We start from the raw sequence: 16,529 nt of genomic DNA on the forward strand, positions 1-16,529 counted from the left end.
ATTATTATTATTATTATTATTATTAATTATAACATCAAAGAAAAAGAAGAAAAAAGTTAATGTTAAATAAGTTTTCAAAGTTAAATTTAATTTTTAAATGAAAGATAATTGTAAATATTTGTATAAAAAAAAATTTATTACTTAATTTAGAACTTAATTGTGTTAAAAAACACTGATAGAAATAAAAAATCATTCTTTTGTTGATGTAAAATTATTTATTTATTTATTTTAACTCTTTTCAGTTTAAAATAATTTTTAAATATCCATTGTTATTTTTGTTTTTGTTTTTTTTTTTTTTCTCCTAAAAAAAAAAAAAAAAAAAAAATTGTTGGTCCAGAGTGTGCTCCACAAGATGGCGAAGCCAAGAGTTTCTCAATTGCCATATTGTTTGTGTTGATTATTATTAGTTAAACACGTGTTGCCTTGTAAAAATAATTGCAAATAAATATACTTGAACAATAAATTATAAATAAATTTAATTTAATCAAATAAAATGACGAAAATAAGATCACAGTCAAATGAAAAAGCTAAGAATATATTTAAATCTCGTTTATCAGTTTCACGTTTGCCACATGAAGCCATTAAATCTGACACCTTGATGAGTATTGTAAAAAATGAATTAAAAAATTTTAATGAATCAAAAGAAACATTTGACATAACATTCAATGAACATTCATCAACAATACAATTTCCAACAAATAAAACATTGGATAATTTAAATTTAACAATAAATACATCAGTAATTTCATTGTCAAATAAAATTAATAATAAATCAAGAAGACATTCATTTCCATTGATGAAAAAATCAACAATTGATATAAAAATTGATCCAATAACTCCAAGAACTAAAAAAAAAGTTAAAAGACTTAAAAGTGTTGGTATTCCAAAACTTCATCGTAGTTTTATTGTACAAAATTTAAAGAAAATTGTTACTCCAAAAACACCAGAGACATTTAATCATGTTACTTTACGTCGTAATAATCATAATAAAAATATTGCAATACCAAAAACACCACAAAAAAATGATACAACAATGTCAATTGATGAAGTTATAACACCAATTAAATTACTCAATAAATTTGATGATAAAAATCTTGTTGTTAAAAATTTAAATGGTATTAATAAAATGACAAGTTCATTTAACATTAGTCCAGTTAAATCACCAGTTAACATGTCAACTAATGACAGTCCACCAAATTCACCAGTTAATTCGTCAAAGGATTTATCAGCTAGTACTACTTTATCTAAATCTCCAATTGAATTGTTTAAAAATTCATCAGTTAATGAGAGACCAGCTGAATTAGAAGTTGATTTATCTGATGATTTATCTGATTATTTATCAACATATAGTAGTCCAGTAAAGTCACCAGTTGATTTGTCTGATGATTCATCAGTTCATAGTAGTCCAGCTAAATCAAAAGTTAATTCATCATATGATTCATCATCAACTAATTACAGTCCAGCGAAAAAATCAGTTGAATTGTCTGGTGATTCATTGAATAATAAAAGTCCAGCTAAATCAAAAGTTAATTCATCATATGATTCATCATCAACTAATTACAGTCCAGCAAAAAAATCAGTTGAATTGTCTGGTAATTCATTGAATAATAAAAGTCCAGGTAAATTAGTAGTTGATTTTTCTAATGATTCATCAACTAATGATGGTCCAGCAAAACCAGCAGTTAATTCGTCTGATAATTTATCAGAAAATAAGAGTCCAGCTAAATCTCCAATTAAATCGTTTAAGAACTCGTCAGAAAATAAAAGTCCAGCTAAATCTCCAGTAGATTCTTCTAATGATTCATCAGTTAATGGTAGTCCGGTAGTGATTCATCAATTAAAAACAGTCCAACAAAGCCAGCAGTTAATTCATCAAATGATTTATCAAAAAATATCAGTCCAGCAAAACCAACAGTTAATATGTCTAATTATTCATCAAAAAATAGTAGTCCATCAAAGCCAGAAGTTGATTTGTCTAATAATTCATCAAAAAATAGTACTCCAGCTAAATTAGTAGTTGATTCGTCAAATGATTCATCAACTAAAGACAGTCCAGCAAAGCCAGAAGTTGATTTGTCTAATAATTCATCAAAAAATAGTACTCCAGTTAAATTAGTAGATAATTCGACAAATGATTCATCAACTAATAGCACTCCAGCAAAGTTAGTAACTGATACATCTAAAAATTCATCAAAAAATGTCAGTCCAGTTAAAGCTCCAGTTGATTCATTCAACAACTCATCAATTAATGGTAGTCCAGTAAAAACAGCTGCTGATTCATCAAATAATTCAACGAATAATGTCAGTCCAGCTAAATCTGATACTGGCTCGTCTAAATATTCATCAAGTAGTAACAGTCCAGCAAAATTAACAATTGATTCATCAAAAAATATGAGTCCAGCTAAACCAGCAGTTAATCTAGCCAAGAATTCATCAACTGAAATTGATCCAGCTCAGGCCCTAGTTGATTCTTCAACTCGTGTTAGTCCAGCTAAACCATCAGGTAATAAATTATTATTTAATTTTCAATTACTTTTTTCAAAGATTCATCAACTAATATCAGTTTATTTAAATCATCAGGTCAGGCATTCTTGGATGCATTGGTTAATAGTACTCCAGCTAAATTGCCGATTAATTTATCCGAGGATTCATCAAAGAATATTAATTCAGCTAAAAAAAATGAACCAAATCCAATGAAAAATATTCATAAATCAATATTAAATTCAAATGATGATGACAAATTATTATTAACACCTAAAAATGCTTGTAATAGATCATTCAATTCAGATACAGAGTATGAAAATATGTGTGAAACAATAAATGAAAGTAATCATCAACCAACAAGTTTTACATTTGAAGCTGTTGAAACATTAGTTGATACATTTCAAGAAAATGAAAAACTTGAAATTGATGATAAAGTATTAGCTGGAATGACATCAAATAATAAATTAAAAGTTAAAAATAATTCTGATTATCCCGAAGATCCATTATCAACTGAGCCAATTTCTAAAAAACCAAAAATGTCATCAACACTTTTAGCAGAAAATATTTATTCAGATGATGATAGCTTGACTGAATTTGAAATTGAAAGTCCACCAAAAGTTTATAATAAAAAAACTAAAAAATTAGAAAAAAAAAAAACAAGATCATCAATTATAAAAGAAGAATATGATGATGATGATGATGATGATGATGATGATGATGATTTTGATGATTCAAATGATGAAAATAAAGAAAATAATACAACAAATTTATCAACAAAAATAGCAAATGAATTTGATGATTTAGATGATGATTCAAATGATGATTTTAATGATGAAAAAAAAGAAAAATTACCAATTTCAAATGAAATGATTGAAAGGCTACGATATATTAAAGTTGAATTGGAACATGAAGTACCAAAACAACATAAAATTGGTACAAGTTGTTCATTGCCATTAACGAAAAAAGAAAAATTACTATTTAAAAAATATGAAGTATTAAAATCTGGTGCATTTACTAGAAAAGAAGATAATATTATTAAAAAAAATTGGAAAAGATTTTGTGATATTAATTTTTTAATAATTGATAATGAAAGATTTTTCAGTAAACGTTATAATGGTAATATATTTATAAAAGACGATAAAGAAAGAAAAAAATTTGTACAATTTTTAGCTAATGGATTACCACAAAGACCATTATTTAGTGTTTTTAAAAGATTTGAAAGACTTTATGAATTTAGAAGACGACTAGAAATTAAGTAAGTTAATAATTTTGTTTATATTTAAAAAATATAATTTAATAATTTATTTATTTACTTTTAGATCTAGAAGATATACTAAAGATGAAGATAAAACAATAATAAAATATTTTCAACAAAAAAAACCAGCAATGAGTAAAAGTATTATTCTACCAGAAATTTTAAATCGACCATATGATTCAATACACAGAAGATATTTTTATCTGAAAAGAACACGACAGCTTGAGAAGAAACATGACGAAAGTAATTATTAAAAATATTATTTTAATTTATAATTTTAACTTATTAATTTATATTTTATTTTTCTAGGTATGCGAAGTATAAAATGGACTCTTTCTTTGATTAAAAGTTTCATAAAAAACTTGTTAGATTTAACACTAAGCACTGACATTATAGAGCTAAAAGATGCAGTAATACCATATGTTGTTTGGGAAAAAATGGAAGAAAAAATGAAAATAAATGTAAAAACATTACGTTATTTTTGGCTGCATCAACTTCACATGCAGCTATTTTGTCCAAATAAAATATATTTAAATGACGTTAAAATAATGTTAACGAAATATTTATATAAAAAGAAAATAACAAATCCAACAAAAATTAATTGGCCACATATTGTTAAATATTTTGATGGTTATACTAAAGATTTTCTATCTGAAACATTACATCGTATGAAACTTAAAGATAAAGAACAAACTAAGTTAACATATGCTGATAGAAGATTAAGTTTTGGTAAATTTATAAATGATCTTTATCAAATTCAAATTGACAAATTTAAATACGACATAAAAGATCGTTATTTGCCAAGATTAGCTTATGAAAATGGAACAGTTAAAATTATTGATGATTGTTTGGATATAATACCAAAATTAGAACAAGATGACGATGACAATGATGATGATGACGAAGATGTTGATGATGACATTTAAAATTATTAATTAATTTTTATATTTTCTAATTGATGCATCTTTATTATTATTAATATTATTATTATAAAAAGTTACATTAAATATTTTTAAATAGAAAGAAAAATTCAATCATTTTTGATACTTTAATAAAAAATGTTTTACAAATGATAAATGTTGACATTAATTATTAATAAATTCAAGTATTTAATTATCCACCATCATTTTTTCTTTTTCCAATGTTTTTTCTTTAGCTTTTTGATAAAGTGGAATAAGTTTTCCTTCTTTAGCCAATACCTTTAATAGTTCCATAATAAGAGGTAGATAATTATGTTTACGACGAATATTTTCTACCTTATATCTTTTTGTTTTATTCAATTCATCTTGTATTAACATATCTAAACGTGCTAATTGACCTGGATCAGTTGTAGTTTCTTTTTGTTTTTCATATAGCATTTTTCTATCTGATACAATTGCCATCAAGTTGAAATGTATTTCACCTTCATTGTACCTAAACAAAAATAATAATTAAATATTCAAAATATTAAATCATAAATTTATTATAAAAATAAAATATTAAATTACTTGTTTATTCTTTTTTGAATAATTGGTCTAGCTGCACGAATCCATTCATCACCAGCTGGACATGGTCCTAAATCCATTGGACCATCTTTTAAACCATCCAATTCATAAAGACGACCATCAATTGGTATATAACTGACAAAATGAAAAACATCATCATCTTTTGTTGCTTGTTTTGTATCAATTTCAAACAATGTTTGTCTAAAAAATATAAAAAATTTGATTATTATTTAAATACTTTAATGATACATAAATATAATAATTTTTTTTGTAAATAACAAACCTTGAAAATGAATTATGAACACTTCGTATAACTTCAGAATTACTTAATGCAAGTCCTCTCATTGTTGCATCAAAACTTTGACAAAAACTTTTAAGTTCTTCAAGATTTGTACCAATTGATACATCTGGATGTTTGCAATTTAATAATACACTTATTATTGCTTGAGTTGCACATGCATTATTTATTACCTATAAATAAAAAATAATATTTATAGAAATTTAAACATGACTTGCAATTTTTTATTTATTTATTACCTGCTTGGCAAAAAAAATTTTATCCAATCTATTGTCACGAACAAGGGTACCAGCTGGTTCATCATCTTGAACCCATTTAAAAAGAAATATCAAACCATGAACCGGTCTAAAACATACATAAATAATTATCATTATTATTAATATTTATGTGTTGATATAATTTTAGGTTATGTATTTATTCTTATCATTGTTTTTTTTTTTTTAAATGATTAATTATATTTTAATAGCTACTAACTTGAGTTCTTCAAAATGTTCATCTTCTAAACTCCATAATTCTTCAACTTGAACACCTTTTGAGCCTATAATTAAAAATACAAATAAACAATCAACAAATTTTTGACATAAAAAAATGTGTCAACTTTAAAAAAATGCTTTTTTTTTTTGAAATATCAACTCTTTTTTTTTTGTACTTGTAAAATACAATATTATTAATAGCTTTAAAATAGTATAATAAATAAATATTAATTAGATTATTACCAAATTCACGAATTAATTCGGTAAAAACACCTGGATCACTTTCAATGAGACACCAATTTCCAGCAGAGTCAGACATGTTTTCTACTCGAAAAAATTTCGATATCGACAAAAAAACAAATCAATCAACAACTGTACCAAGTTTTTAAATTTATCAATAAATTATTATTTAATAATAATCCGCGAATATGTGAGTGCAGTCAATGACTGTCAATGAACATTTAATAATAATAGTGATGATAACAATAATAGTAATCTTTTGTCATGAAAAAAATTCAACATAGAATGATACATCAACTTTATAAATGCCCCTTGCAGAAGAAAATTGCACTAAATTATAATCACAAAAAAAAAAAAAATCAACAACAATAAAAAAACTTTTTTCTCAAAACAACAGTGATAAAAAAAAAATTATCAGAGATAAATACATGTTTATCAAAAACAATAATAAAAACGAGAATTGAAAGTACTTATTTTTGATCAATCATTGATATTTTTATCTCTTTTTTTCCAAGTGAAAGATAATTACAGAGATAATCAAACGGTAAAAAGGGTTTGGAATTCGGAAGTCTACTTTTCTACGTGATTGGCATCACACTCATATTTATAATATGTAAAAATAATAATAATTTTTCATCATTGACAAAAATCACAAATGTCTCGATAACATCATCAATCATTATAATAAATTTTTTATTGACACGTTTCAATAAATTTAATCTATCTCAAAATCATCATAATATTTACCAAGGTATTTTATTGTTTTTTATTTATCCAGGGTAATTATTTTATATGTAAAATGTAATTGATGATTTTTAATTAAAAAAAAATGTAAATATTATTTTTAGAATAATGGCAACTGATGCTCTTGAAGAAAAAATACTAAAAATTCGTCAACAAAATGAAGAAATTCGTAGACGACATGAAGTAATTATAAAAGTTTATTATGTTATTTATAATTTTATTATTGATTTTTAATTTTTTTCGTTGTTTTAAAATAGGAAGTTGAAGCTGATAAAAAAAATGCAGCTCAATTAAATGCACTGGTACAGATGTCACCATCAACAGACTGGCCAGAACGTAAAGAACCACCTGAATTTTCATCAACATCAGCAGTAAAATCACAATCAAAGCCAAGAATTCGTGAACAAAATACTGAATCAAATAATCAGTATCGTCCTGGTGGTGGAGTTGGTGGAGCTGGTGGAGCTGTTAGTGCATCAAATGGAACAAATAAAAAAATTTATTCTTATCCACAAGGTGAAGGTCCACCACCAGATCCAAAATATAATTTTTTAGCTGATTCAGAACGTGAAGAACAACGTCATACAGATAATAATAAAAATGATAATTCAAAAAATCGTGGAAAAAATAATAAAATAATAAATAAATCAAATTTTCGTAAAAAAAATAATGATAAAAAAGATATACATGGACGTGATTATTATGAACATTGTGATAATACATTAGATGAATCACATCCAGATTATGATGCATGGAGAATTGAAAGAAAAAAAATTGATGAAGCTAGAATAAATAGACAAATAACTGCTGAAGGTAATTGGCGACGTGAATGGGATAATGATAAAATGTATATGATTGATGATATATCAAAAAAAGAAAATAATCGTTTTAATTTTGGCTTTGATAATGGTAAACAACATGAACATAATGATGCTGATAGATTTTATTCAAGAGGACAATATTCTAAAAATTATAATCATACAAATGTCAATTCTACACATCGTGATTTTGATTATGATAAAAAAGTATCATTTACAGATGATAAAAATAATAAGCCAATTGTTAATCATACTGATAAGACATTAAAAAATTCAGTAACAAGTGTTAAAAGTTTGTATATTTTTTATTTTAATATTTATTTTATTTATGTCATGTTTGTTGTATTTTAATTTTGTATTTATATTGTAGTGAGTGCTGCAAATGTTGCTGGAACTGGTAGAGTTGGTCCACGTCAAAGAACACGTATGATGTATAGCAGTCAATCAGGTGGTGAATACTCTGCATCATCTGGATCATCATCATCAACATTTGAAATATCAACATTTAATCGTCAAACATCACTTGATGATAAACCAAATAATACAACAAAAAGTCCACATACACAACGTAAAAGAGAAACTGATAAATCATTATTTTCATCAAGAAAAGATGATAAGTATGATTTGAAATTACAAAAATCTTCATATGGTGGTAAAAAGGATTTTAAAAGTTTTCAAAAACCAATGCATACTATGAGACAAGGAAATAATAATCAAAATTATACTGTAAAATCACCAACAAGTCATCGTAATAATACATCAAAATTTACAGATAAAAAAAATGATATAAAAAGTGTTATAAATACTGATGATGATAATGAAATTAAAGAACAAGTTGAAATCCCTGATAATAATGAAGAAGATGAAGCTTTTTATAATGATAGCAAAGAATATTCAAATGATTTTGAGATAAATTATTTTGATAGTAATGTTCATGATGATAGTGGATATGTTGATACAACTTGTGATAATTCGGTTGATGTTAAAATGATGGAACAGCTTGTTGATAGACAAGATCTATTAAATATTGAGCATGAACCAGTTGAAGAAAATTTATTAATTGCTGAGAATGAAAGAGTTATAGACTTGAAAAATGATTGTTTTGTTGATGAAAAAGCTGGAGAACAAATTAATAATGATAATTTAAATAATGGTTCTTCAACAAGTGATGAATGTGTACCAAATAAAAATGAAATAATTGAAAAAGATGTTTCGAAAGTAACTGAAAATGAAGATATTCAAGTTGAAAATGAAACAAATATAAATGTATTAATTACCGAAAAGGTGGAGGATGTTGTTGAAGTAAAAAATGAAAAAGAAGAATCTTTGATTGTTGAAAAAACTCTCATTGAAGAAGAGCAACAACTTGAATCAAAATTAGAAATTCAAAATGAAAATGTTAAGGATGTTAAAAATGAAATAGAAGAATCTTTGATTGTGGAAAAAATTATCATTGATGAAGAACAACCTGAATTGAAATTAGAAATTCAAAATGAAAATAAAACAAATGTATTAACTTCGGAAAATGTTGTTGAAGATGTTAAAAATAAAATAGAAGAGTCTGTTGTTGAAAAAGCTATCGTTGAAGAAGAACAACAACTTGAATTAAAACTAGAAATTCAAAAAGAAAATGTCAATGATGTTAAAAATGAAAAAAAAGAGTTATTTGTTGATGAAAAAACTCTTGTTAAAGAAGAACAACAACCTGAATTGAAATTAGAAATTCAAAATGAAAATAATACAGATGTATTAATGACTGAAAACTTTGAAGATATTGCTGCGATAAAAAATAAAAAAGAAGAGTCTATTGTTGAAAAAATTATCATTGATGAGAAACAACAACCTGATACAAAATTATTTATTCCCGAAGGCGAATCTCAAGACACTGTAAAAGTCCAAGTATCACCAAACGACTCATCAATAACTGAAATAATTGATCAACATTTAATAACTCAATGTGTTACAAAAGACGAGTCAATCCTTCCAGTTGAAGAAGAAGTTAATAATCAAGAAAATTTATCAAAACAAAAAGATTATCTTGAGGATAATAAATCAATAATTGATAATAAATTACCTGAAAGTTCTTTTGAAGAATTAAACAATGTGGAGAAATTTGATGTGCCAATTGTTACTGATAAAAATCAATCAACATCAACAGATGCAACTAACAACAACCATGTCAAAAATAATGTTGAAAAAGTTGTAGATTCTAGTAACAACGAATGAAAAAAAAAAGAAAAAAAACTTTAATAATAATTATTAATAAAAAGTTGATTAACAAATAACCAAGTTCGTTCAAAAAAAAAAAAAAAAGATTCATCAAATGAATCGTTAAAAATTTTCTAATAAACTAATTAATTTTTAATTTTTTTTTTTTTTTATTTGATTTTTTATAATATCTTTGTTTTCGTTTAAAAAAAAAATTATTTTTTTAATTTATTGTTTTTTTTATTATTTATTTACTTATACTTTTTTTTTTTAGTTAATTTTGGTTTGATATTATTTTAAATTATAATATTTATAAAAAAAAAAAAATATAAACTATTTAATAAGAAAAAAAGAATATATATATATTGCTCATGATTAAAAATCTTTGATATAAAATATTTAATCTTATATAATAAATTGAAAAAAAAATAATATAAACAAAAGAAAAAACATTATTTTTTCTAAAAAATATTTTTGTGTTTTGTAATTTATTTTTTTTTCAAATGGATTATTCATTTATTCATATTAAATTAATAAAAAGCGAAATCATTTTAGTTTATTGAATTTTTATTATTTGAAAAAAAAAATTATGATAATTAATTATCATTGTAATCATAGATTATATTTGTATTTTGAAAATTTGAATTTTTAATTGCTTCATCAATAAGTTTTGACAATTTATTATTATCTAAATTATTCTGAAATTAAATTAACATTTCAATCATGTATTTTATAATTTGAATTTGTTATTCCATCTTTACCTTTATTGTTTGACGATAGCATTGTAAAAATTCATGATAATTATCAAGTGAAATATTAATCAATGTTAAATATCCCCATATTTCTGGATTACAATTGTCAATTAAATTTGCTTCTACAAGACATATTTCTGACTCAATTAATTCACCAAGCTAAATGAAAATTAAATTAATAAATTCCATATATTTAACTTAAAAACTAATAATATTTTACATGATAGCAAGATGATCCAAGTCCAAGCCATGAAGCAGAAGTTGGAGTTAATTTACAAATATCAAAAAATTTTTTTTTAGCTTTTTTGTATTGTTCAAATTCAACATAACAATTTGCCAATCTAAATTAAAATTAATTAAATTCATTTTCAACTAATTTCTTCTTACAAATTAATTGCTTATAATCTTTTTACCTCAAATTTACCAAGTGCATATCATCAGGACGATCAAAAATAAAATTACAAAATTCATAGCATTCAATAGCTTCATGTAAATTATTTTTTTTAAATAAACAATGCCCCATAAGACTCATTATTGAATAATCCTAACAAACAAAAATTATAATTTAATAATTTAATAATAATTTGTTGTTATATTTTCTCACTTTGCCATGTTTAATTATTGCTTCTTGTAATTTTTCTAATGCCTCAGAATATTTACCCTGAAGATAAAATGATACAGCTGAAAAATAAATCCAAGATATTGATTCACCAAATTGTTCCAAGTATTTCAACAAAGCAAAATCTGCAAGCTGAATTTTAAAAAGTAAATTAATTATTAAATTTTCATTAACAATAATATATCAATTACCATGAAGAGATTTAATTTCAACAAAAATATTGTAATTGTTATGTGAATTTGATCTTGCTGATGATGTTGAAAAGTTGACCATGCAAATGGCTCATCAATAACATCATCAAATATCATTTTTTTATAGTTTTCATCAGCTATACAGTCTTTAGCATTTTTTAAAGTTACATCAATTTCTGTTGAGTTATAAATTAATTATGAATTATTAAAAATACATTTAACAATTTCAAATACTACCTGGTGATAAATTTATTTTTGCATAAAATAAATAAAGTATCATCCAATTTTCAAACTTGAGAGGATAAAAATTAACACATGCTTTTAAAAAAAATTCAGCTTCATCGTGTTTATCATTTTCCATCAATAAAACTCCATAATAAATAAGCCTGTAATTATATTTTCAATTAACAAAAGAAAAAGTCAATAGATATTTTTAAATTTTAGATGAATTATTTTCATTTTTTTTACGAAAGATTATGACGATTCTGCAAGCTGATTGACTCCAAACAACATTCAAGAGATCTTTCTGGATCATTAATTTTTTTAAGATAAATTCCATACTTTAACCAGGCATCTGGATCTTTTTTATTTTTACCAATAAGCTAAAATTTAATTAATTATAATTTAAAATTCATTTTTATTTGCATTTCTTTTTGTAAATTTACCTCCAAATAATGATTTCTTGCTACTTTTAAATTACCAAGTTCATATGATTCTTCTAAAATATACCAGCTATTAATTTTAAAATGATATTTATTTTTTTTAAAAACAATTTCACCATCAAAACTTGAATTTAATGCTTCATGCATTTCTTCAATTAAATACGTGTATGCTTTACCAATAAAATTCTAAAAACAATTATAAAAATTTTATTAATTAGCTGATTATATTTTGATGATTATTATTCACCTGGCATTCAACATTATCCCAGGTTGAATATTTAATTTTAAATTTTTGATCTAACAAAAGTACAATTTTTTTTCTAAATGTGTTTTTAATAACAACATAGGCATCATCATTTTCAATTAGATATTTCATAAATTCCTCGTACTCATCATCATCACATAAATTATGTTTATCTAATTTTTTTTTATCAATAAAATTCTGGAAAAATATAAAATAATAATGATCAAGCTAATAAACTAAATACATTTGTTTTACTTGATAATGATTTTTCAATTCAACAACAAGACTCTTGACACAATTTATATACTCATTTTTTGCATAATTAACATCAAAAGGATAATGATAATTGTCTTTCAATTTATGTACCATTTTTTTAAGCCTTAAATAAAATATTTAAATTTATAAATATAATGTTATTAACAAATAACAAGGTTGATGATAGAAAACTTTTTCGAATTACTGTTTCGAAAAATTGTCAGCATTTTCTAAATCAATTGATTTTATTGACTGTAAATCTTCTTCAAAAGTATATTCATCTTCTTCCATCATGGGATATTATCAATAAATAATCTAATTGTTTTATTGATTATTAAATTACTTCCTGAAAATTGTCTACGTGTTTATTTATTTTTTTTTTCTGTTTATAACCTCAAAATACTTTGACAGCATGAAAACATCTGTCTTACGTCAATTGTCAAAAAAATAAATAAACAAATCATATAAATATCTATAAATTGTTTTTAAAAAAATTAAAAAATTTAATAATTTATTTATATTGTTAAATAAAATATAAAAAATGGATATAGAAACTGAAAAAGTTATTGAACTTGTTTTTCCAGATGGAATTCCAGGTAAGCCAAAAAACAAAAATAATTTATTTATTAATTATGAAAATTAATATTTATAATAATTTTTTAAATTAAAGATTCATGGAAAGATAATCCAGATTTTTATCAGTATTTATCAAAACTAAAAAATTTTGATGTTGATCAATTAAATAAAGAACCAGATCATTTAATTGATGAAAAAAATAATGTATTAAAAACAACACAAGAATTTGCATTTAAAAATTACAAAACATTTATACAAACTGCTGAAAGTTCACGTGAAATATTTCATCAAGTAAGTTAAAAATTAACAATAATTAAAACTACATTATTAAAATTAAATATAATAATTATTTTTTAGTTTAAAGAAACTGAAAAAAGTTTAGAAAATTTATTAACAAAAATACCTGAATTTGTTGATAAATGTCAATCATTTTGTGATAAATCAAAAACAATAAATACCCAAAGACGAATGAATACATTAACATTAAAAAAGAATACTGAAATGTTGGAGATATTAGAAATGCCACAATTAATGGAATCATGTTTACAAAATGGTCATTACAATGAGGCACTTGAATTATCACAATTTGCACGTCAATTATCATCGAAACATCAAGATATACCAATTATACAATCAATTGTTAGTGAAATTGAAAATAGTTGGTCAGGAATGGTTGGACAAGTTGTTGGTTCACTACGTGGTGATTTACCACTACCAAAATGTTTACAACTTGTTGGTTTATTACGTTCAATGGATGCATTTACAGAATCTGAACTAAGAATTAAATTTTTACAAGCAAGAGATAGTTGGTTACAAAGTTTATTAAATTCAATACCAAAAGATGAACCAAATTTTCATTTAACTAAAACCATTGAATATTCAAGAATACATTTATTTAATATTATAACACAATACAGAGCAATGTTTAATGATGATAATGATTATATGTCACAAAATCGTGATATAATTATTAATGAATCAGCAATTTTTTATCATTGGATTGAAGAAAAAATAACACAATTTTTACGTACACTTGAAAATGATTTACCAAATGTAACATCAATTGATTCAATACTTGGACAATGTACATATTTTGCATTATCATTTGGACGTGTTGGTGTTGATTTTACAAGTAGAATGTCTGATATATTTGTCAATAATATTGGATATAAATATCAAAAAAATATTAATACAACAACTAAAAAATTTGAAAAAGATATGGAAAGTTTTACATTGATTAATAAAATTCATAAAAATGATATTAAATATGATACAAATAATATTAAAAATGAAAATCCACCAGAATTATTAGTTGATTTTTATCCACTTGCTGAATATTGTAATGGTTTAATATTTACATTTAATGAATTTAGACTTTGTGCACCAGTTGCATTGGCTGAAATTTTTACAAAAACATTAGAAGAATCATTACTATCTGTAGCTAAAGGAATTTTAATTTTTTATAAACAAGAACAACAGGTTAATAATTGATTTTATAATGTTAATTATCAATTAATTTATTTATTAATAGTATAATTGATTTAATTATTTTTATTGTCTAGGCCTTTACTGCTGCTGAAAGAGAAAATATGATAAAATTTGCTGAATGTTTTAGTGATCATTTGGTTCCTTATATTCAATATTGTATTCATGCTATTTTTCCACAAAATCAAATTGCATTACATCTTGATACAACTGTTACTCAATTACAAAAAGAGGTAGTTAATTAATATATTTATATTTTATATATCTCTTTTAGATATTTAATGAAATATTTAATTTCAGGGAATTTGTTATTTGGATAGAAAAAAAATTATTGCACCACTTATTTCATTGCTTCCTATTAAAAGTATGCAAGAATCATTTTTATCATCATTACCAATGACAGATTCAATGATTAATAAAACAATTGAATCTGAGCTAGATGAAGAACAAGTTAAACAAGAAATTACTCCATCCAATTTAGATATTGATACTGATGTAACGACAAATGAAGAAAATGAAAATATCAAAGACACAAGTGACACTGAAAACATCATCGAAAATGATAAACAAGATGATAAATTAGATACAAAAATAGAAGAATAATTTGAATTAATAATTAACAAACATTAAAAATTTAAATTAAATCATGTAAATAATTTTTAACTTGAATGATTCATCAAAAAAAAAAAATGTGTTATGTTTTTAAAAATAAAAATATTCTATATTGAAAAATAAATTGTTGTTAAAATAATTATTCAAACAATCAAATAAAAAAACAAACAAATTCAACGTAATTATATCTTTAATATAGATGAAAAAAAAAAGAGTTAATTTTATTTTTTGTTGATAAACATAAACAACATTATTTAAAGGATAAAAAATAAGATCAAACAGTTTAAGAGATAATATTGTGTATTATTAACCAATTGACTATAATATTATTAGTAAATCATTTAATCAATATGTAAATTTTAATGTTAATTAAATTTTAATAACTGTCTGGACGTGGTGGTTTAACATAATGATCTTTTGGATCACGTTCACCATCAGCAACTTGACGATCTCTTTCATCAATCATAATATTAATACGATGATTTTGTTTTGTTGCTGTAACACATTCTCTAAAATCATCCATCAAAATACGACATTTTGTTTGTCCTTGATAAATTCCATATGCTTCCATACAATCAACAACTTCAAGTTCACGTGTAGCACATCTTGGATGACTTTGATAACTAATCAATGGTGCAAATAAATCAGTGAAAACAGTTTTTATTAATGGAGTTATTGTAGCCGACATTGTTGCTAAAAAAAAAAAAATATAATTAACATATTAAAATAATATAAACAATTAACTAACTAATATTTACAATAAACAAATATTTATTAAATTATTTAACCTTAAATTATTTAAACTATTTGTTATATAATATTTGAATCTTAATTTATGATTTTTATTTTTATAAATGTCAATAGTTACTTGATAATTTTATTGATAAATAATTAGTTTTTTTTTTAATTTCATTACCTTTGTATTGTTGACAACAATAATATAGAATTATTTTTTTTATTATTTTTCCTGTCAAATGTTTTTATTGCTCATGAAATAATGACAATAATAAATTTTTTTTTTTTTCAACGAATTATTAATAGTTTCCCAAACGATTCAAGAGGGCGCATGAAAAATGTCAATTATCAGATAAAATTATTAACAAAATTTGGATAAATAAATTAACAACAA

General features: G+C 23.4%; 6 protein-coding genes across 6 annotated transcripts; 3 read left to right on the plus strand and 3 right to left on the minus strand.

Annotated features, from left to right (window-relative positions):
- Positions 1-493: 493 nt before the first annotated feature.
- On the plus strand, positions 494-4,644 carry LOC122847933 (dentin sialophosphoprotein-like; the record flags this gene model as incomplete). Its single annotated transcript, XM_044145791.1, has 7 exons — positions 494-1,035; positions 1,150-1,740; positions 1,848-2,503; positions 2,581-3,164; positions 3,267-3,739; positions 3,804-3,982; positions 4,049-4,644. Coding segments are annotated over exons 1-7 (3,621 nt in total), but the record flags the coding sequence as incomplete, so codon positions are not given.
- A 34-nt stretch (positions 4,645-4,678) lies between these two features.
- Positions 4,679-6,537, minus strand: LOC122847595 (ubiquitin carboxyl-terminal hydrolase isozyme L5). Its single transcript, XM_044145392.1, has 6 exons — positions 6,238-6,537; positions 5,996-6,059; positions 5,761-5,866; positions 5,507-5,694; positions 5,227-5,424; positions 4,679-5,152 (listed from the first exon to the last, which is right to left on the minus strand). Exons 1-6 carry the CDS (start codon positions 6,311-6,313, stop codon positions 4,849-4,851), a joined length of 936 nt encoding a protein of 311 aa, XP_044001327.1. The 5' UTR covers positions 6,314-6,537; the 3' UTR covers positions 4,679-4,848.
- Positions 6,538-6,603: 66 nt separating this feature from the next.
- Positions 6,604-10,672, plus strand: LOC122847596 (putative uncharacterized protein DDB_G0282133). The gene is made up of 4 exons (XM_044145394.1): positions 6,604-6,985; positions 7,083-7,161; positions 7,236-8,088; positions 8,167-10,672. The coding sequence occupies exons 2-4, from the start codon at positions 7,087-7,089 to the stop codon at positions 10,020-10,022; spliced, it is 2,784 nt and encodes a 927-aa protein (XP_044001329.1). The 5' UTR covers positions 6,604-6,985; positions 7,083-7,086; the 3' UTR covers positions 10,023-10,672.
- Positions 10,673-10,750: 78 nt separating this feature from the next.
- Positions 10,751-12,594, minus strand: LOC122847597 (cilia- and flagella-associated protein 70). The gene is made up of 9 exons (XM_044145395.1): positions 12,476-12,594; positions 12,232-12,414; positions 12,035-12,168; positions 11,804-11,952; positions 11,567-11,742; positions 11,361-11,507; positions 11,170-11,300; positions 10,977-11,097; positions 10,751-10,915 (listed from the first exon to the last, which is right to left on the minus strand). The coding sequence occupies exons 2-9, from the start codon at positions 12,373-12,375 to the stop codon at positions 10,751-10,753; spliced, it is 1,167 nt and encodes a 388-aa protein (XP_044001330.1). The 5' UTR covers positions 12,376-12,414; positions 12,476-12,594.
- Positions 12,595-12,841: 247 nt separating this feature from the next.
- On the plus strand, positions 12,842-15,524 carry LOC122847598 (conserved oligomeric Golgi complex subunit 8). The gene is made up of 5 exons (XM_044145396.1): positions 12,842-13,323; positions 13,398-13,594; positions 13,661-14,782; positions 14,866-15,021; positions 15,089-15,524. The coding sequence occupies exons 1-5, from the start codon at positions 13,269-13,271 to the stop codon at positions 15,389-15,391; spliced, it is 1,833 nt and encodes a 610-aa protein (XP_044001331.1). The 5' UTR covers positions 12,842-13,268; the 3' UTR covers positions 15,392-15,524.
- A 158-nt stretch (positions 15,525-15,682) lies between these two features.
- On the minus strand, positions 15,683-16,428 carry LOC122847599 (NADH dehydrogenase [ubiquinone] iron-sulfur protein 5). Its single transcript, XM_044145397.1, has 2 exons — positions 16,317-16,428; positions 15,683-16,093 (listed from the first exon to the last, which is right to left on the minus strand). Exon 2 carries the CDS (start codon positions 16,086-16,088, stop codon positions 15,777-15,779), a length of 312 nt encoding a protein of 103 aa, XP_044001332.1. The 5' UTR covers positions 16,089-16,093; positions 16,317-16,428; the 3' UTR covers positions 15,683-15,776.
- Positions 16,429-16,529: the final 101 nt, after the last annotated feature.

This window comes from Aphidius gifuensis, linkage group LG1, assembly GCF_014905175.1.
Source record: "Aphidius gifuensis isolate YNYX2018 linkage group LG1, ASM1490517v1, whole genome shotgun sequence".
Lineage (NCBI taxonomy): Eukaryota > Metazoa > Arthropoda > Insecta > Hymenoptera > Braconidae > Aphidius > Aphidius gifuensis.

Excerpts from the sequence above, each read along its gene's own strand:
- LOC122847596 (XM_044145394.1), top strand. The coding sequence starts at position 7,087 with ATGGCAACTGATGCTCTTGAAGAAAAAATACTAAAAATTCGTCAACAA. Across the intron at positions 7,162-7,235 it reads AAATTCGTAGACGACATGAA|GAAGTTGAAGCTGATAAAAA; the intron begins GTAATTATAAAA and ends GTTTTAAAATAG. Across the intron at positions 8,089-8,166 it reads TTCAGTAACAAGTGTTAAAA|TGAGTGCTGCAAATGTTGCT; the intron begins GTTTGTATATTT and ends TTTATATTGTAG.
- LOC122847598 (XM_044145396.1), top strand. The coding sequence starts at position 13,269 with ATGGATATAGAAACTGAAAAAGTTATTGAACTTGTTTTTCCAGATGGA. Across the intron at positions 14,783-14,865 it reads TTTATAAACAAGAACAACAG|GCCTTTACTGCTGCTGAAAG; the intron begins GTTAATAATTGA and ends TTTATTGTCTAG. Across the intron at positions 15,022-15,088 it reads TTACTCAATTACAAAAAGAG|GGAATTTGTTATTTGGATAG; the intron begins GTAGTTAATTAA and ends ATTTAATTTCAG.
- LOC122847599 (XM_044145397.1), bottom strand. The coding sequence starts at position 16,088 with ATGTCGGCTACAATAACTCCATTAATAAAAACTGTTTTCACTGATTTA.
- LOC122847597 (XM_044145395.1), bottom strand. The coding sequence starts at position 12,375 with ATGCATGAAGCATTAAATTCAAGTTTTGATGGTGAAATTGTTTTTAAA. Across the intron at positions 12,169-12,231 it reads CAAGAAATCATTATTTGGAG|CTTATTGGTAAAAATAAAAA; the intron begins GTAAATTTACAA and ends ATTAAATTTTAG. Across the intron at positions 10,916-10,976 it reads TTGGATCATCTTGCTATCAT|CTTGGTGAATTAATTGAGTC; the intron begins GTAAAATATTAT and ends ATTTTCATTTAG.
- LOC122847595 (XM_044145392.1), bottom strand. The coding sequence starts at position 6,313 with ATGTCTGACTCTGCTGGAAATTGGTGTCTCATTGAAAGTGATCCAGGT. Across the intron at positions 5,867-5,995 it reads GAACATTTTGAAGAACTCAA|ACCGGTTCATGGTTTGATAT; the intron begins GTTAGTAGCTAT and ends TGTATGTTTTAG. Across the intron at positions 5,153-5,226 it reads ATTCAAAAAAGAATAAACAA|GTACAATGAAGGTGAAATAC; the intron begins GTAATTTAATAT and ends ATTTTTGTTTAG.